Source organism: Lathamus discolor, chromosome 6, assembly GCF_037157495.1.
Source record: "Lathamus discolor isolate bLatDis1 chromosome 6, bLatDis1.hap1, whole genome shotgun sequence".
Taxonomy (NCBI): Eukaryota; Metazoa; Chordata; class Aves; order Psittaciformes; family Psittacidae; genus Lathamus; species Lathamus discolor.
In genome coordinates this window covers 6645378-6667249 of record NC_088889.1, presented here as the reverse complement: position 1 = coordinate 6667249, position 21872 = coordinate 6645378, and the positions used below count along the sequence as shown (strand labels likewise).

Here is a 21872-nt window from a genome sequence, read left to right as displayed (position 1 = left end):
GTGAAAATACGAAAAAGAACACTTTTTGTTCATGAGCATCATATTGTGTTTATGAGGTTTCTTTGTAATTTGTAGCAGATTGCTTGCCCACTCCACTCAAATCTGTCTTGATTCATTGGATGAGAGTGCATTTCTCTATACTTTTTAAAATCTACAAACAACACAGTCATTTCAGTTATAGTAAGATGCATGTTAAGCAGCAGAGTTTGCTTTTGCCAGTTTGTCATGTGTTTTGATGGCTAACTGCACACTTGAAAACAGTGGAAGTTGATGAGGCATTGAAATGGCACTTCTGATATTTTCCCATCTGATCCTACTAGCTCTGTGAATAGGCTAGCCAAGAGCCCGGGAGAAGAAGGTTCTTTGAGCACCAAAAGAAGTGGAAGATGGGGACCAGGAAATAGTCCTAAACTATTTTTACTGTAGTTGAACAATGACAGGGAATGTTCCCAGGCACTGGAACATGATTTTCTAAATGTTAAATTGCTAGAACAGTTCCTGGCATGTTTTTGACTCACATCAAGTAGCTTTCTCCTAAGCAATTCTTTGGCTGTGTTTGAGCCTTACCACAAGACACTCTTCATAAATCTACTGTTTGCAGCAACCCTGTTTTAAGAGGTTTAGAAAGTTTAATAGCATGGATGCAGTCTTTTCTGTACCAGCTAGAATAAGTCTTAGGCATATTTTGCTAATGGTTTCCTTTTGGCCATAATAATTCTTTTTACAATCTAGTTATAGCACGTCACACAATGGTATTAAAACTCTTCTAAGATAGTCTGTATGAAGTATGAATTATTATTATTAACCAGAAGTTAAAACATGTAGACACATCTTTCAAAAATGGAAGTAAACCAGATAAGCACAAAACTTCAGCTGAACACGTTTCTGCTGCTGGCAGTTCCCTGTGACAGAAAGAAGCTTCTTACATGTTGTTATTAGCCTAATATTTTAGTGAAAAAAAACCCCAACATAACAATTTACCTTATTGTTTTTTTTGAGCTTAAGTCTTTTCTACACATTTACAGTTAACAGCAGGAAAAGATTCTTCTTGCACCACTTATTAATGCACTTCATTGAGTGGCGTAAATGTGTCTGTAGATTTAGGGAGGAGATGCTTTTTCATGGAATTCTTTGTGAACTTGTACACCATACTAGAAAAACCTTCTTTCTCTCCTAAAAGACTGTGGGAAGTAGATTTGTAATAGCCTTCAAGATAAGATACCTGTTAGATTTAGTCTTAAGTTATTCATTAGGTTGTGATAGCAGGAGTATGGGTCTGAGGAACAAAAATTAAGAATAGAAATTTTATTTCATTTGTTGATTTTTCATTGCTAGCTGGGCTTTGAATCAGATGTTTTTTCCTTAAAGTGGAAAAGGAAATGCTGAAGTAACATGTTGTGAGGCTTGTTGTTTTATTTTTATTTCTTCTTTTTTTCATCCAGATCTGAACTATTCTTCCCTTCTTTTCAAAATTGAATGCGCACATTGAAGTTTTTATTAAGTATTTTAGGACTCAGAATATTTAGATTGTCTTTAAGATCACTTGATGAAGAGATCTCAGCTCTCCAGATGGTGATTGTCGGTTTTTGAAGAAACCTGATTTGTTGCAAATGTACAGAAAATTTTATTTAAAGTTGTTTAGATGGGAGAGGAACGAGTTTATATCGATGCTCAAATATCAGTATTCTTGCAGCTTAACTGAAATCTAACTTTTCATCCTAGAGATTTTATAAATAACGTTTTTGGAATGCAGAAGTATGTCTAGAGACATTGAGACTGTGTACAGCCAAGTACTATATTTTACAGAAAGAAAAACTTCTGTGTGTTATGTTACGTTGTCCACACACCTAAAATATGTATTAGTTTGTACTTTTAAACACAGCATTCACATCATGTAGAAATTTGCCTCCTCTGTTGTTGTTTCTAAGACTCTGGAAGTGCAGTATATTATTTTATTGAGAGTACATGTAGATTAAAATGCTGCCTTTTTTTACTCTGTTTAGGTATGTGTTCTGTATTTGGTATGTAGTCTGTCTGGGAAACAGTCCATTAATAAGCATTTGTTTTATTCTGAATCCTGTAGACAGGTGGAAATTTCCTTTCATTGTATGACATGCATGCTCATTGGAAGAGAACTAACAAACCTGGGGAAATGCCAAATGAAAAAAACATTCCAACAGTGGGAATCATGTTGATGAAATGTGAACTCTGAGCCCAAATGTTAGCTTATTCTGACAGATTTACAAATGAGAAAGTAATTTAAAATCTTGAAGGTATTCTCTTTTACATTAGGATAGTGAAGTATGTGCAGTAACTGTTCATGTGCACAGTGAAGAATTCACATAAAATTTTAATGGAGCTGAAGCTTACTTATCCATTTGAATATGAGATATATTATAGCAGGATAGCTTCTGTGATTTATGACATGTGTCAGTTTGTCAGAAAAAAGGTATGCTTTTGTGTGTATCTTCTCTTCAGCTTCATTTTTTCATCTATGCTTACAGAACCCGAAGGATTGCAGCAAAGCTAAGAAACTTGTGTGTAATATCAACAAAGGCTGTGGCTATGGTTGTCAACTTCATCATGTAGTCTACTGCTTCATGATTGCTTATGGCACTCAGCGAACGCTCATTTTAGAGTCTCAGAATTGGCGCTATGCTACTGGTGGCTGGGAGACTGTATTTAGGCCTGTAAGCGAGACATGTACTGACAGATCAGGTGCCACCACTGGACACTGGTCAGGTAAGATTTAATAGCTCAAATAATATCATCTTTTTGCAGCTTCATTCATGTAGAATTATACTGATACCTCTTTCTGTAATGTTACGTGAAGCATAATAACTATGACTCCAATTGTATATGTAAGCATCTTTTAAGTCTTATTTTTGCATTGTACTGAAATAAAATTATTATCCTTATTAAGATGTCTGCTTTGGCAGAGATTTTTTTAATGTAAAATTTTTGTATTTCAGATTTAAATTGTAATCCTTCAGCAGACTGCCGCTATGTTATGTGCCAGATATGAATCCAGTTTTTATGGGAAGAGGCTGTTGTTGGTAAAAATTAAAAGAACAAAGAATGTTTCAAATATAAAGCAAGAGAAATATAATGAAAATGATATCGAAGTCATTCACACACCAAAAAAATAATTAAAGGATTAAAATAATTTTTAATATAAAGTGAACTGACTCAAAATTCAGGCTGTGAAAGCTGTGGCAATCTTAAATATCTTTTTATTTGTAGATCAGTAAGTTAATTTTTATGCTACACTGAAGAATTTTGCTACAATAACTAGGTGGACATTCATATTTGGAGGATCAGATAGCTTTGTCACAGAGTAAACATCATTAATTTTAATGGAATTCTCACAGTCAGTGTCTTGAAGAGTTATTAACATCTGTATGGTTTTTTTTTATAGTGTTTTTTCTATATATTTATAATATTTTCAGATAGTTGTCAAAATGGAGTAGGTATACGGCACATTTGAAGACGGCTGGCAATATGCTTTTTGCTCTCAGTTTATGTTAAATAATAGGAAGAATTTTAGAAAATTAGATTTCTATACAGATATTTTTTAATGTGAACAATTGTCAACTTTTTAAAACAGATTTATTGATTCTTCTTCTGTTCAGCATATCTGTTTTTTCTAGGTCTGTAACTGCTGGGAGTTTATAAATCTTACAATAAATGCTAGAAGGACACAGTTGATCAAAAGAAATACAAGAGTAGATAAATTAAGTGAGGTGTCTTCACTGATAAAAGAATGGGAAAAGCATAATTAAAAAATAGGGTTAGAGAGAGATGGAATGGTAACTTTAATAATATTTTGTATTATTGACAGTTACAGTCCACGCAATAATTATTGGGTGAGTAGGTAAGCTAACAATGGGTAGAAAACAGGCTATGTCATGCACAAAACCAATTTAGAGTGGGAAACAGCAAGGGAAATATTGTGCCATGCTATAGCTGTTTTATTTATCAGCACTGATGCAAATTTTGATTGTTAGCATGTGGCACATTAATCTTATCCCAGAAATGAATTTTGGCTCAGTTACTTCCTGCTTAAGGGATAGATAAGAAGGACTGATACTTTTTATTATTTATGTTAGTTGTCCCTACAGACTCAAGAACAGACTCAAGAATTTCTTTCCCGTATGTCCTGAAGGATGCATGTGGCAGCAACAGCTGTGACTTGGTCTTCATTGGGACATTTAAAAGATTTGTAGGGATTTTCAGTAGGTGATTGGGTAGATTACACTCATCAGAAAGAGACAGTGCGCTGATGAGTTGTTATTTTAGCATAATGTTCTCATTAGAACTACAGGAGTTACAGCATGACTTTTGCAGACCAGTACTATCCCAGTGTCATTGAGACAATAAACAGTTTGTCAGTTTGGATAGTAAACAGGGCTTTTCAGTTCTGGGTTGACAGAAACTGGTTCCCCCCTGCCAATCTTCATTCTTCCTCTTCTGCTGGCTACCTCTGATTCACAGATTTTTGGATGATGTGTGAAGTTTGAGGCATGGAAGAATGGCCAGATCTTATAAGTCATCGGAGACTACCCTAGAGTCACAGCAATATTCCCCTTCCTTCATTTCTGCAAAACTCTCAGCTAGTCACTGGGCTTTGAAACTAACATGAATGCTGAGAAATGAAAATGTGGATGTTCATTCCTTCATGTTTTCTACCTTTGGCCAGTCCCATACCTGTTTCTAGACAGGGAAAAACTGCCTGTTCTGACAAGTGTTTCAGGTTTCACTTGTCATTCTGTAGTCATTGTGCCTCTCACAGTTTCTTAAATTATAGAATCACAGAATGGTTTGGGTTAGAAAGGACCTTGAGATCATCCAGCTCCAACCCCCTGCCACCGGCAGGGATACCTTCCACTAGACCAGGTTGCTCAAGGCCCTGTCCAACCTGGCCTTGAACACTGCCAAAATTACTTAAGTTCTCAAATAGGCAGAACTGATACCATTCAAGAATTTCTAGTTACATACAGTAGAAGTGTTTGTATCTTCAACTATTGTACTACTTGGAATGATTGCTTTTTAGCTATTTTACTTCCTACTGCAAATTCTTGGGAGTTGTATTGTATGCTAGTGTTTGTTGAGGCTTTTTTTGACAGCAGTGTGTTATTTGTTTCATTTGTGTTCCTTTTTTCCCAGAGAATCAGTAACTTTTCTTACTCCCGTTGGATGCAGTCGTACTTGAGGATCTTTGTTATCTGGCTGATAAGCAGTTTAGTGGGGAAGCGTGCCCTGGAGGGTATGTAAAGGAAGGAGAATTACTTATGCAGTGGACAGTTCAGTCCAGGGCCTGTTTAAGTCCAGTCATAACAAGAATTAAACTCGACAGAAATTTCCTTGCTCCAACATACTGTATATGTGCGTCAGCCAGATCTCAGTTTGCACCGCTGTCTCTTTGAAAAAGGTTTAACAAGTATTTTTTCCACTTCACAATATACCTTCAATTAGCTTTTGTGGCTTGTTAGAAGGTTCAGATACAGTAACCTTGTTGAATTTAGAGGAAGGCAGGGCAGGGTAAAGTGTTACAGGGAACTGTAGTTTGGGATAAAATGCAGAATCAGTATTTGCCTTTCCAAAGCAAGCACACATCTATACTTCAGTAAGCTTGTACTTTGTCTTCTGTGGGTGTAGAGAACATTTCCAAGTCATTGTTTAGATACTACACTAATAACATTGCTTATTAAAACCAATACCTTTTAATGATGAATATAGACAAACAAGTTCCCTAGAGTGTGTGTGCAGTCTCCGTCTTTGGGGCTTTCAAGATGTGTCTGGCCAAAGCCTTGAGCCCTGAAGCCCTGTTCTAATCTCATGGCTGACCCTATTTTGAGCAGAAGTTTGAAGCAGATGTCCTCCTGACCTGTAAACTCTGTGATTTGGACAAACTCAGTAAATGAGTTAACTGTGGAAAGTGTTGATTATGACTAATAATAACCTGGTCTGATCGTAATGAACTGGCATTGTCCAGAACTATAGGGTGAAAGTACAAAAGCAGCAGGCAAATAATGGGTAAGCAGTGTCAAAGAGAAATTCTTACAAGGAGTCAGTTCCTTCTGTTCTGGTTACATGTATGAATCCTCGTACATGGTGGTGAATCTTACATTGTTCTGTGTGGTTGATAGAACCTATCAGAACCTATCAGAATCTTAAGTATTTTCTATAGGACTCTGCATACCCAATGTATATAGTATCTGAAAGAATTTAACTATTAAAGACTTAGAGATCTCAAATTACCTTTTTCAGATTTACAGAATCCAATTTACAGATTACTGTGCAAGCATTCTTGTGCGCTTATGCATTGAAACAGTGTTTGCACATTGAAGTAACATTGGTTCTTCAAAGATGCTACAAAACTTTCATTTGAAAATTCTAGCAAGTTTTATGAATAAAAACTAAAAAAAAAAACCCAAACATTTTTTTTTAAATGGTTGAATGTTTTCTAAAGATAACTAGAAATTGAAAACTGACATTGAAAACTTCAGCTGAAGTTGTATTCATGTTTGGCAAAGTTAGCAACTGAAATGGCCATCTGGGCATGGTTCTGGGCAGACTGCTCTATGTGACCACAGAATTTAGTTGCAGGCAGTTTTGTGAGCCTTGCATTTAGCATAATAAGCTGTTAAAACAGTGTTCTGGAGCAGTTCTGCACCAATGGCTTAAAAAGACTGTGTTTTCCTGAAAATCTGTTAAAATAGATCATGATTTCCTGCAATATGGGATCTTGCTGATGAAAGTACAAATAATGTTTCCTTCTGGCTCCCTACAGTTGTGGGGGGTTGGAGGGGTTGGTTTTTTTTCTTATTAGTTTCTAATTCAGGAATTAGGCTGAATGCATGAAAAATGTTGATGTGATCAAGTTTTTGAATTAATGAATGCCACTAATTTGAGTTTTGATGTTCTAGAGATAAAAGATACTCAGCTGCAAAACCCAGTCTTTCTGTGGTTAGCCTACTGGGTAGCCACTCACTATAAACCGTGTTAAATTCTGATCTTCTGCAAAGGCATGATCACTAAAGAAGAATGATATTAAGAGTCAATCTCTGTTACTAGCTTCACTGTGACTTCAGTAGGAATCTTCACTGGATACTTAACTGCCAGTAAATTTGAAAGACATTCTGTCCCATTGAAGATTTCTATATGGTTTTTTATGTCTTTCTAAATTTCTGTAGATTTTTTTATTCCCTGTACCTTTACAGAGAGAAGTAAATCTGAAATTCTTAACTGTAACTATAGTTTGTCTGCAAACCCACACCTTTATTTTTTATCTACAACTTCTGAAATTATCATGGTATTTTCTAGATTTTTAACATGAACATAAAATTGCATTGACATTTATAATTTTCCTTTTCTCATAAACAAAATCTTACTACTACATAGTTTGATAAAAGTTGGTTTTAATTATGTATCAAAAATATTCATGCAAGCAAATACTTATAACAAAATATCAGTGTAAATTACAGACATAGGCCAAAAAGAAAATGATATAATTTTTTAAAATTACTTAATTTGTAGACCTACAGAGATAGTAAATTAGTAAATTGTGTTACCTGGAAAATATGGTTTGAACCTGTACCTTTGCTTTCTTCTGAATGAAGGTGTGTCTGCTTGATACTTCTATTTTAGTTGTATTAGCAACATAAAAGTTTGAGGTTTCTGAAGTCTGTCTTCAGTAAAACAATTTAGATATTCATGTCTTCTACAAAGTATTAAGGGGCTTATATGAGCTTTAAATATATGTATATTTAAACTGTTATTGGTCCAGTCTTCTCTTAACTAGGCATAAAAGCTAAGCTTGTCTGTTTCAGAAGAAATTAGCATGTTTTTGGAATTTCGGAAGTAGGTGAATTTTAATAAGGAATCATAGAATCATAGAATAGTTAGAGTTGGAAACGACCTTAAGATCATCCTGTTGCAACCCCCCTGCCATGGGCAGGGACATCTCACACTAAACTATGTCACCCAACGTTCTGTCCTACCTGACCTTGAACACTGCCAGGGATGGAGCATTCACAACTTCCCTGGGCAACCCATTCCAGTGCCTCAACACCCTTACAGTAAAGAACTTCTTCCTTATATCCAGTCTAAACTTCCCCTGTTTAAGTTTGAACCCGTTATCCCTTTTCCTGTCACTACAGTCCCTGATGAACAGTCCCTCCCCAGCATCCCTATAGGCCCCCTTCAGGTACTGGAAGGCTGGTATGAGGTCTCCACGCAGCCTTCTCTTCTCCAGGCTGAACAGCCCCAACTTCCTCAGCCTGTCTTCATACGGGAGGTGCTCCAGTCCCCTGAGCATCCTCGTGGCCTCCTCTGGACTTGTTCCAACAGTTCCATGTCCTTTTTATGTTGAGGACACCAGAACTGCACACAATACTCGAAGTGAGGTCTCACAAGAGCAGAGTAGAGGGGCAGGATCACCTCCTTTGACCTGCTGGTCACACTCGTTTTGATGCAGCCCAGGATACGGCTGGCTTTCTGGGCTGCAAGTGCACAAAGGAAGCTGATATTAGTCTGATAGTGAAAGATCAGTAAGCATGTTCTCATCTGCGTGGAGTATTAGAGGTCATCTCATCTCTTGTCATCTCTGGCAGGAGTTGTTTTTTGTGTTTGACATGGTGTTGCTACTAATCAAGTTCTGTTTTTCTAGCTTAAATGTGTTAAAAAAATTGGAATTCTATTGCAGGGTTTTGCAAATAGAGCAGTTATTTTACACTGTGGCATGATTTTTCCTTTTCTTTTGTTTCACTCCCTTTCATACTGTCATTCTAGAGACAAAAAATCATAATAAGAGATGCTTGTATGCATGTTCTTCTCAATTTTAAAATTGTATCATGCCCGCATTGTGATTTACTTGCTAATTTTTCCTTGATAACTGTGGCCAAATTATTCACTAACAATTTAGGTAAGAATTCTTATTACAAGCATGTACGGCTTTCTAGTAATAACCAAAATACAGAGAAGTTTTGAAGACACATTTATCATTAAATTAATTTTCTTTTAAATAGCTATATCGAGCATGAATATTTTTAATTGCCAGGTCATAATGTTCTGTTATCATTGCAACATGCTAAAGCAGTGTAGGCCTCTTTCTATCTTTATTCACTTGCTGATTTATGATGTCCTGGTGGCATTCCCCAATAATACACTGAAGGAGGACTATAAAACAGCTAGATAAAAAAAAAATTGAACCAGTCAATAAATGGAAAAAAAAAAAAACAGATCAGGAGAAAGGACAGATTAATTTCTGTTTAGAAGTCATATCTGTATTTCACAACGGGCAATGAAGGGATGTGGTGGTAAAGAAGCCATCTATGTGTTTTATGTAAGCGTGCACCTTCCCCATAATCCTGCAAACCAGTAAAATGAAAGATAAGTGGAAAAAAGAAACCTGAAACAAAGTTTCCTGCAGTTACTTTTGAATACTGACTTTGCTGCCTCTAGCCATGGTTTCATGAATGAATGCTTTTAGGGCAGGGGTACCCAGAGGGTTAAAAATGGCAGAGCTCTTCATTTGGTGGTAGCACCAGCTTTTAAGTGTTCATTAAACTATAATCTTAAAATATGAACTAACTAATATGTTTATATGTATAATTCAAGAAACAGAATACTGTGGGTACACAATCTAAATTTTTAATTTCTTAAAGCCAATCAGGCAACAGTAATCAAAAGGACTAAACCAAAATTGCACACTCCAGCCATAAAGAGTTCTGCAGAATTAACTGCAATAAATAAGTTTCATTCCATGAACTAGATCTTCCTTGACAGTATTTTTCCTTTTATGTAAATCACATGAATATTTAGTATGAGCCTAAAACCCCCTTTAGCTTTCATGTAATTGTATGAATAATGTTTTGGTCTTGTATCTCACTCTTCTGTATAAAACACTGCAGAAAAAATGGATTCATTACAATCTCTGATTTTTAATGTTTTTTTTATGCTGACTTTCATTATTTAAATTTTAATTCAAGCAAATTTCAGTTACTGTGAAGCATAATGGGGAATAATGATTTGAGAGAACAGAACAAAATTTGGCTTGTGTTTTCCCTTTGTTTCAGCTCTGTTAATCTTGAATTCGGGCTACTAATACTGTGTAGATTTTTTTCTGCGAAGGTGCTTTGTAAGATGCTGTGTATGAAGACTTTTATGTATGTAAACATGAAAAGAATATTTAGAGAGTGATAACTCTTAAAAAGACTTTAGAATTCTAATGGGGTAAGTCTGGGTTTTCAGAGCGATGCAGTAGCCTCAGAGAGCCAAGTGTGATCCTTATTTATGTCTAAGTGGTGGGTTATTGAAAAGTATCAGAAAGTTTAATTCGCCTTGCAGAGCAATGGCCAGGCAGCAGCACACTGTTTAGTTTCGTTATCTTGCCTTCAGAATGGGTATTGGTAAATATGAAAGGGTTCTCAGAAAGGACGACACCGATTCAAGGCCAGAAAAGTCTGGTTTACAGTAAGAAATTAAAGAGCATAATTCTATCTAAAAATGAAGCAAGTTTAAAAAGCTAGTTCTGACACATTTTATAGGCATTTCTATATGGCAAAAAGTCCTACTTTTAGACAAAAGTAGGCAGCTGGACAGGTAAGATTGGCGATAAGGTCTGTTTTTTTACAGAAAGATTGGCTGACTACTGTAACAGTTTATTCAGGGAATATGATAGATTCTCCATTAGTTTTCATTTCATCAAGATTACACATGTTCATGAAAAATGTGGTTTATCTCCCTTTTAATATTTTTCACATGCGGTATGTAAAGTTATCGTGGTTTCAGTAACCCAGTTGAAGCTGCAGTGTGGTGTACAGTGAGCAGTCTAGGACACGAAGGGTGAATAGAGCCATCAGCAGCAGAGTGGCTATTCCTTGTATGAGCACAAGCGGAGTCATTTATGTTAAACAATATTTTACCCACTGTTCCTCAAGAGATTGGAACAGCAGAAAAACAAACAGAAAAATAAGTAAACTTTTTTTTTAACGTATATTTTACTTTTTTGAGTTGAGTCAACCCATGAAAAGAAACACAAGGTGTAACTAAAGAGCCAGATGTTGTCTTTGAGCACATGGCAGTCCTTTTTAGCTTTCAGCTATCAGATAAGTGCTTAACTTCATGCACAAAACCGTTAGTGGAATAAAAGAAGCTATCTCTAACAGACAAATGGAAATCAAATTCATTTAACCAGCTGATCTTTCACTTTACATAAAGAGATAGGATGGAGAGGGAGAGAGATTGATTTGTGTTATTGAGCCTGCGTTACTATACATAATGTCTTTGAGGTCATTGCAAATCTGTCATGAGTTAGAGATGGTTATAAATTCTGAAAAAGATCTTTTCTAATGGTTAAAAATTAATTTTCAAGTCAGGGTGCTTTGGAACATTTTGAAATCCACTTCTGATTAGAAGTCTTCAAGTAAAAAATATTCTGCTTGCAGAATACTCAGAAATAAAAATGAAATGGATAGAGGTGAATTCAAAACCACACAGAGGGCAATGGGGCAAAGATTTCAGTATATTCCAAAAGTAATTACATCCTTTCCTGTTAGGAATTATGTGTCATGAGACATAAGTAAAAGAAATTGATTTCTTTTAATTTGTATTTTTCTTATTATCCTGTGTTTATGCTAATGTTATCACCAGCAGCCCAGATGTACAGCACTGTATGTCTTTTTCAGCTTTACCGCTTCTTAGATCAAGTGGTAGGAACACAACATTTTTTATCATTGCAAGTCAGAATTCAGTGTTGCTTTCCATGGAATTTGCATTCTTTATAAAATATAAGTTGATGCTTTCTGGATCTCAGAGAAACTGAACAGCATCCTTTGGGGTAGCTTTGTATGTAGGTTAAAACACTCTTTGTGATCCTGTTTTGAACCATGGATAGAGAATGTATGTTTTTTTTCCCTTCTGTGAACTGATAAACTTTTATTCACATAGAAAATAGTTTCTGGAAAGGTAAGTTACTTTCATATATGTAAAAAAAAAAAAAAAAACAAAACAAAACAAACTGTAAAGAAAGTTGTATTTAGAAAATACCTGGTCATGTAATTGAACACAGTTCCAATATTCATGTGTAATAAGGAGAAAACCTTTAAATATATCCCTGTTGTTTTTTCCCCTTTGTCCTTCTCTAAGAATGATTAACTTCTATGGATAATCTACCCATTGCAGCAGAGGTAAGGAGTCCAGGCTTACTCTAATCCTAAAGTAAATTAAATTGTAGCCCCAAACTATGTTATTTTTTTTTAACTATTTTAAAATTCTTGCAATAGCTTTTTAATAGTTATAAAAATGTCTGTCAAAAATCAGAAAAGAAAAATTTAGAGTTCATCTTAATAATTTATTAGGTATTGTTATAGCTACATTTCTATGATCATAGAATGACAGAATAGTTAGGGTTGGAAAGGACCTTAAGATCATCCAGTTCCAAGCCCCTGCCATAGGCAGGGACACCTCACACTAAACCATGGCACCCAAGGCTCTGTCCAACCTGGCCTTGAACACTGCCAGGGATGGAGCATTCACAACCTCCCTGGGCAACCCATTCCAGTGCCTCACCACCTTCACAGTAAAGAACTTCTTCCTTATATCCAACCTAAACTTCCCCTGTTTAAGTTTTAACCCGTTACCCCTTGTCCTGTCACTACAGTCCCTAATGAAGAGTCCCTCCCCAGCATCCCTATAGGCCCCCTTTGGATACTGGAAGGCTGCAATGAGGTCTCCACGCAGCCTTCTCTTCTCCAGGCTGAACAGCCCCAACTTTCTCAGCCTATCTTCATACGGGATGCCTCATGCTAGACTATGTAGCCCAAGACTGTCCAGTATGGCCTTATTGCCTGAAAATTGGAAAATGGTGTCTTCTGTAATTATCTGTTAGAGAAGCTCCTAAAAGCCTCGTTGTGACAGGTATTTTCGAGGGAGATAGTATTATAGGTTGTAAAATCTTGCAGAATTAGGACCAATAAGAGGCACAGCAGAAGATATTAGTAGGGTGAGCAATTTTATAGCTAGTGAAACATGCATGAAGACATTTAATTCTTGGCATGATTTTTAAATACAGTATACAGCAAAGATATTCACAGTTACAATCCCGTCATGCTGCTTAATAGCCTGGCATTTATTGCAGACATAGCAGAGAAATGAAGATACTTGCGAAAGTCATTTCTGTACCTGGTGGGAAGTAGGATCAAGTAGTAAAATACAGAAGCAAGTTTTTGAAAAAGAACAGCATTGTACTATTCAGAGATCTGAGAAGAAAAATTAAATCTTGAAGCACTTCTGGTTTGAAGGGACTACAGGCAAAAGGAATGGAAGTGTTAGAAAATGCTTGGATGGTACCACAACATTAAATTAAGTGCTGTGAGTATCAACATACAGGCTTTAGATATCTCCTTAATAATTCATAATTGGTGTTACTCATTCTTTGTATGTTATCATATTATTTGCAGTGTCAGCCTTATATATGTTCCCATGTATTAAAAACATCACACTATTTCAAAAATGAACAAGAGACTGAAAACTGAAAAACATACAGCAAGGTGCTTCTGTGGTGTGAATTTCTTACCACTGCTGGGAAGATAATGTTGTGGCAATGAAGTCTTATCCATGTCCTTTTTTTGGTTATGAGGATAGTAAGAATTTCAAGAATACATACCTTATAAAGAAAACATAAAAAGTTAGCTTTTTTTATTATTATAGATGGTATCTTTGGTTGTTGCAACCTGCATTACAGTAGCAGCACTTCATTTCTGCTTTCTTTTTTTAGGCTCAGTCATCTAGATTGTTGCAGTCATTAGCCATTGTCCAGCATTAATTTTTATGTTAAAATACACTTTGTGCATTTCTCTGACCTTAAGACTGAGGATCATTTTCCAGCGAATTTAATGGCCAGCATTGCAATTAGGATTACCCTGTCCTTAAAATACCATCCTCATTTTCCCTACCTCTGGGATGAAACACTAGAAGGATAAAGGAGAAAATAAGATTAGAATGGAAACAGCATTCCTTACTCCATAATAGCACTGTCTGGCAGCATATTGCTGAATAATAATTCAACAGAGTTAAAAGAATATTAAAGTTATGTAACACCCATTTATTAGCATAAGCTTGATATGCAATGAATATTTGCAGTTGTAGTTGTGGATAGTAATGGCCGTTGCAAGATTTTGGTGTTAGCTATGGATCGAAAATGTAAGTGCTCAAGAAGTCAAGTTAGAAATTGCGTTTTATTGAAGAATGCAATTTTTTAACTGCTATTTTTGTTTACACCATTAACTTTTATGAAAATTGCTTAAACCGTCTTCAAACAATGCAAAACATAAGATATAACTGCAGGATTTAGCTTTATTAAAATATTGTATGAATCAATAATCATAGAATCATAGAATAGTTAGGGTTGGAAAGGACCTTAAGATCATCCAGTTCCAACCCCCCTGCCATGGGCAGGGACACCTCACACTAAACCATGTCACCCAAGGCTCTGTCCTACCTGGCCTTGAACACAGCCAGGGATGAAGCATTCACAGCTTCCCTGGGCAACCCATTCCAGTGCCTCACCACCCTCACAGTAAAGAACTTCTTCCTTGTATCCAATCTAAACTTCCCCTGTTTAAGTTTTAACCCGTTACCCCTTGTCCTATCGCTACAGTCCCTAATGAAGAGTCCCTCCCCAGCATCCTTATAGGCCCCTTTCAGATACTAGAAGGCTGCTATGACGTCTCCACGCAGCTTTCTCTTCTCCAGGCTGAACAGCCCCAACTTCCTCAGCCTTTCTTCATACGGGAGGTGCTCCAGTCCCCTGATCATCCTCGTGGCCTCCTCTGGACTTGTTCCAACAGATCCATGTCCTGTTTATGTTGAGGGCACCAAACTCTACACAATACTCCAAGTGAGGTCTCACTTATGATTTAGTGTTCTTAGAATCTTTATCACATAGTCTCATATTTCTTGTCATTACATGTCTGTGAATGCCATCTCAACATGTTAAACTGCATTTCCTTATGCAAGTGATGATACTGAATTTTAACTTCTTGGATGCAACTCACTAGTACGATTGTGTTGCTTTCCATGTGACATGTTCCAGGGGAAATGTGTTAGGAAATTTGGCTTGCTTAATTGGAAGAAACAGAAGTCTGCAAATAGCATGGGAGGCCAAAAATCCTGATTGGAAATATGTGTGTAGCCAGAACAGCATATCAGAAACTTATAGGATGTTTCAGTACTCACAGGAATTTGTGTGAGAAGAAGAGATGATGTCATGCAGCAAAGGTATAGCCATGTCTGCTTAAAATAACAAATATTTTGATAAATAAAAGGAATTCAAGCAGTCTCTTACAATGTTTCATGTTAAAAAGTGAGCTACTCAGACTGCTTGTAAAAAGGGACTAAATGCTTGCAAGCAGCATGGAGATTACATAAAGCACAGACAAACTCATATCCCCCCATATTTTTTAAAGGCAAACTTCATGAACTTGCTTGATACTGTTAAAATGCCTTTAAAACAAGCAAACAAAATAAGACCAAAAAACGCCACAAAATCCCAAACAAATTTTGTCTAAATGAGAAAAACCAGGAAAGAATGAAATTCCTAGCAAATTACATCGTAAGGAAGGCGAAAAGAGATTTTTGAGAAGCTTGCTAAAGGCAAAAAGACTGATAAATCCTTTTTCAGGCACATCAGAATAAGGAAGCCTGCCAGAAAATCTGGAGGGCCAAGAGATGATCAAGGCATGAAATCAGCACTAAAAGAAGACATAACTGTAGTACAACCTATAAAAATCTTTCATATCTGTGTTCATTATAAAACAGCTTTGGGAGGCTCCCATGCTCGACTCTTTCATCATAAGGGACACTTTGGATGCTCTTTCTCAAACAAGTGTTATTGAAAGCATTTGGCAACAAAGCATTTTGTTTATATTTGGTATTTGTTTATAATTGCTGTTCTACAGAATAATGGTATGGGGCTGAAGGAATATCAATTTTCAGAAAGGGTTCCAGCAAATCACAGAGTCCGTATTGGACAAATTGACAGAAATAATAATAAAGAATCAATTTAGGGGATAAACATTAAAATATGTTGCAGTGGAGAACAGCAAATGAGAGTTTTATAGAGGAAAATTACATCTCATTAATTTAGTGGATTTATTTGAGAGACAATATGTGGGTAGGGAAGACTGAGTTCATTTAATACTTTGCTTTTCAAGAAAGCACTTCAGAAGGCTTCCCCTGATATAAACTACCATCAGATAGAAGCTCCTGATGTGTATAAAATTAGGTTAAAAGAGACTTCAGAGGGAAAGAGTAGAAATTAATGATTAATATTCATTAAAGTAAGTTAGCAGCAGAGACTAATACAAACTTTGGGCTTCAACATATTCATATATGATTTGGCAAAGAGATAGAATGTGTTTAGTGAAGGTGAAAATTCCTTATGAAGAGCTACAGAAGGCTCTTGCAGTAGTGACTGCAAATAAAACGGCAGATAAAAGTCTTTGTTGATAAAGACCAAATAATGGGAAAGAACAACTCTGAACTATATATACTTTCAGTGGTGAGAGCTAACTATGTTTTGCTATTTAGGGAGTGTGGGAGCACATCCAGCAGTCATTACAGTGTTAACATGTTGGCCTAAAAACTTGTGCTTAAACTTAGGGTGTGATTAACATCTACTTTTCAGGATTTCAGTTCCAGTATTAGAGAGTGCCTGTTTAAATGGTAATACTAAAAGTACTGTTAGCTCAATTTATGTACAGTGAGAATAAGGTTTTTCCTTTCCATATCTATGGTTCAAAACCAGTCTCACTGGATATTTGGTTACATCTCTGAAATAAGGATATGGACTTCTTGTCCTGTATTTTGGCAGCCTTTCCACAAGCAGAAAAGTTTGCATGAACAAAGCAAGTTGAATTCTATTGCCCACTCTCTCACAAGTTCAGAGTAAAACCCCATTGTTGATGTGGTTGTTTTGCTGATATTTTTCATTTTTTGTGTGTAAGTGGAAAACTACACTTTTCTGCACAGCTGTTTTCACATTATTTCTTTTAGGAAAATATAAAGTATATAAGTAGCTCTAACTTTTTCACATAGAATACTAAATGTGACCAGTATTGAAGTCAGGTAGCTGTGCGCTGTCATTCTGCTTGTTCCTGAAAGATCTAATCATCTGAAATTAGATCTGAAATGGGAGATGCAGTAATTTCTCTTAACTAGCTTTATTTGTTTTGTTTTTACATAGAAGAATGTTTGCTTTTGGTCTTTCAGTGGGTTTGGATTTTTTTGTTTGGGGTTTGTTTGGGTTTTTTTCCTCTTTTGTAGCAATACTTTCAACATCATTTTACATCTTGTGACACAAAGTTGCAATCTGTAATCTGCCAAACTAAATCCGTTTGTATTTTAGTAAGTTCTTCATAAAATACATGTCTGCTCTTTCAAAAAATAGTCAAGCCCCCAATATCGAATGTTGATTCTGATTAAACCATTTATATAGGCTAAGCATACTACTGGTTCTTATTTAATTGTGTAAGGAGTTCCATTAAATCTGGTCTTCATAAAGAAATGCCATTCTTAAAGGTTGCTTTCAATGTCGGCAGCATGTTTTAGCAGGATGGGAGATAAACGTGGAATAAATTGCTTTTAATTGCATCCATTGTTAAGTAAATTTTCCAGAGGTAGAGATAAGAACCTATATATTTCTTTAATGTTAGATGTATATAATTGCAGTATCTATCCAATAATGTTCAAAAATTTGAATATTTTACAGACTAAATTCTCCTTATGTCATTGTTAATTTAGAGTAATATTTGATGTCTGTATAAAATGCAGTTGACTGCTGATAATAGTTCCATGCATGGCCAGGACCATTAGCAGAATAGCATATGCATTGTTCAATAAGAATTGTTTAAGTATGTTCAAGTGAATGAAGGTAACCTAGAACACGGGATTTTTATTCATGAATAAATCTGCCTACTGAAATAATTATTATCAAAATAGTAGGGACTTACTTCCCTACATTTCTTGATTAGAGAAAGTTGAAGCACTGCTGCTGTTTTGTAGACTTAGAATGTCATACCGAAAAGATCTTTTATTGCTAGACATTTTGTTAGATGTGAAGAATCAACTGAGTAGGCAAATATATGCCTATTTCCATATGAAATAACTGAAAGCTATACCAAGACAGCTAGGGCAGAAATAATTTCTTCCATTTTATATTTCTATTTCTCTATCTTTAAGCCCTTAGACCACTGATTTCTTCCTAGTGTTGTGAAGAGATAAGAAATAAGGAAACCTGCATTTTCTTACGTTGGTCTTCTACCTCCTTTGGAAGACAGGCATGTGTATTTTGTTAACCTTTAATATGAAGCAATAACTATTTAGTATTCCAAGGAAAAAAACCCACCTTTACTATAGCTTCACATTTTTGATGTTACATGTCCATGAGTACCATCTAACATGTTTTGTACAGAAATCATTAGAACTTGTTTTCCTTTATTTGCCATTACATAAATCCAGGGACAAATCTCAAAAACACAGGTATTTTGTTTGCAGGTGCTCATAACTCCTGTAAGAAACAGTAGTAGTTTGAAGTTTTTAACAGTGTGCTAATTAGTAATATTTTATTACTACAATAGTTGTGGAGAAAACTGTTATGTTTATATATGAGTTGTTTTTTATCGATTCTTCTGTTAAATTTTCCCCTTATTTGCTTTGGAAAATACAAAATTCTGTCTTCAGAAGACAGGTATACCACTTGGAAAGGGGCATGTATGTTATGACTGAAGACCAGAAAAATTTCCTTTTCCATTATTGCAGGGTTACACTCTTGTTCTTCCCCTTTCATATTAATAGGCCATGTGAAGTAGAATGTGTCCCTGTTTCTCTCAGTTTCTTTTTGATGCACTGTTAAGGTGAAGTGTGCATCGCTGCAATGTATTTCCAACAGCATAGCAGGTTTATTCTCTGCTGTTTTATTCATGGGTAACTAAAATGTCTTTTTGTCTACATGCACCTTGAGGGTTGTGTTCCAGCTGGACTTGCATAAGAAGGAGTTTTTACTAATTCATTGAAAGAAGAGTATTCCAAGCATTCAAATTAGGACAAGACAAGATTGGGAGCTCAAGTTACAGACTTGACTTATAGTGCTCAAAAAGACAGTAAATGTTTTGTCTAACCTGGGAGCCCTTCTCTACAAGATGCCTGGGCAGCCAGCTCTGAAAATTAAACTCCATTTTCATGACCCAATGGAAACTTTTAGGTCTCCAAAAAGATCATGTTGAGGTGGTCTTGTTTTTTTGCCTACTTACACATGCTTGTTATGGGCTCATACATATGTTCAGTTAGCATATGCATGCCAGAGATCAGTCCCTGCAGACAAGTCCCTGCAGCTGTGGAGGGTTTATTATAAAAGCAAGCTGTTTATCTTCTCTTCCAGAAAAGACAACCTAATATTCAAAGCAAGTATTTGGAAGTATTTTAAGGGGTGTAGTAATTAACATTAGACCGAAATAGAGATTAACCTTTGGTAGGATTATTTCAAGTATAATAAAAATATTGCATTTTCTTCAGTATTGCTGTAAAGGTCTTTTCTATGTTTTCCTAAGTTACTTCAGCTATCCTCACATAAGGATACCCTTTAATCATCAACTCTGGCTACTCTTTGCATGAATGACTAAACTGGGATATCATGGCTAAACTCCTTTGCATTTATAGTAGTAATTGCCATTGCAAATACGTTTCATGATGTTTTCTGGTAGCCAGGGAGCTGGAGCTCTTCTTAGACATGTACCCCTTTCATATAGACTGTTCAGATTAAATGGGGCATTGTTCAAAAGCAGTTTGAATATTAAAGCAAAAAATCAATTACTAGTAACCTCCTTGATTTCTACTTAGTTTAACAGTCTGCTGAAAATGCCTTCACTAACTTATGTAGAGTCAGTTTGTGCAATCACACTTCATTGGTAAACTTACCAGCTGCCATACTGGGTATCGAAACAATTGAGCATGGGAAAAATCATTACTTTTTAATGTTCTTTTAAAGTGAGGTGGCAATTGCCATAAAAAGCATCTAATAAGTGATGGGTTTTCAATAGAATGAAGCAGAAATGTAGGTCTTTATAATGCAGCTCATCTGAGCTTATTTAAAAGGTTTCAAGGCCCTAAATGCATCAGTGGTACTGTTTTAGTTCCGTTAGAGACGTAGCTATTTGAAATTCAGAAATCAATAAACTCAGTTCGTGCTTTCATTAGGTCCAAGAGGGAGAACATTCATTGTCATCTCATTACTTATTTGGACAGTAAAAGCACTGTTTATCTTTACATTGTGTTCTTGATTATGTGTAGGCTTTTCAAAGAACCAGAGTGATATGGGAAAATAAATACTATTGAAAATAGTGGATCTTGTGTTAGAAAGACAAGTTGGTAATTCAGGAGCTCTGAAAGTTAGGGATTTTGCTGGCACAGAAATAAAACTACCATCAGAGTTTTATTTCTTGGAGGGGGGAGCTGATAAAACAATATCTCTAGCAGAAAATTATTTTAGCAATGTTTCTTGTGGGAGCCAGATTTTGTCATTATGCTGTACCTTTCTATTTGCTCCTTTTGTTATCCCAACTTGGTACAAGTTCTGAATATTAGATAAATTTTGGCCAAATTTGACCAAAGCCATCAAGAATCAGCCTCTTGGGATGACAAATGGGACACTACCTATATTTTCAGTTTCTTTAAGACTGAATTGCACCAAATTTACTAGTTCTATTTTACATTGACTACTTTAAAAGAAAAATAGGATTCTTTATCTCATTTTAGTACCATTTTATAAAGTCCTTATGTGGAGACTTTAATAATGTTTGGAACTGTCCAAAATATAGCAGGAAATGTAGGAAATGCAGTCTGCAGCAGAGAACAGATAAAGGCATACTTTTTTTTTCTTATGAACTAGTTGACAATTCATAAACAGCATAACACACCATAGCTTTGCATAGTTTCCACTTTTTGTCTGCTTTGAAAAGCATTAAAATATAATTGAAGTTAAACCATGAGCCTGTTGTCTTTGCAATACATAACAGTAGCCAGCAACACAATGAGGAGCCTTGTGAGAATTCAGCACAGCCCCTCTCACCATATACAGTGCTAATCTAACAGCATTCCTGGCACTCTGAGATGTCTTGTGTGATTGAATTTAGAATTGTTCACTTAGTTGGGTGAGTGAGCTGACAGTCTTTCAAGTTGTAGTGCTTAGTTTAGTAGTGTGGTGATTAGTCTATGCAAGTTGATACCAGCTTAAAGAAGTCTATATTATAGAAACAGAAAAGTGATGAAGCTATTCCATTTTTATTTGAGTTTATTGTTATATTTCTAGTAACACAAACAGAAATTAAATTGAAGTTCTCATTTACACAACAGGAATGTCCTTAGCTTAGTGTTCCTTGGCATACTTCGAAGGACAACTTCTTGAAATAATACTTTGAAATTAGATGGTGAACTTCGAAATTGTAGCATGAATTAAGTTCTTAAACAGGCTTTTCAGTTAACATTAACTAATAGTATTGATCGTTACTTGAAACAAAGCTGACATTCTGCTGTATGCTGACAAAGCTGCTGTTTGTAGTGAACACCCATCCAAAAGCAGATCTGAGCCAATGTTCAGAGGCTAGGAAGAAAGGTAAGGGCAAAATGACAAATTCCAGAGATCATTTTAAGCCAAAGAGCATTTTTCAGGCTTCAAAGAAGTGGATATGAAAGATATAAATAGCAAAAGTTTCTAAATGGGCTTCAAATTAGGAGGACAATGATAATATTCAAGAAATAGACAATAAGATTATGCCAAATCATGAAAAATTACCTAAGTCCTGTGAGCTTCCGAG

The 21872-nt window shown here is 35.7% G+C and overlaps 1 protein-coding gene across 3 annotated transcripts in view; it reads left to right on the top strand.

The window, feature by feature from the left end:
- FUT8 (fucosyltransferase 8) overlaps positions 1–21872 on the top strand; it is a 121897-nt gene that overhangs the window by 80960 nt on the left and 19065 nt on the right. For all 3 annotated transcript variants that reach the window (XM_065683282.1, XM_065683280.1, XM_065683281.1), the window contains one exon: positions 2505–2742. In XM_065683282.1, coding sequence (XP_065539354.1) covers positions 2505–2742 — 238 coding nt within the window. The remainder of the gene's footprint in view (positions 1–2504; positions 2743–21872) is intronic.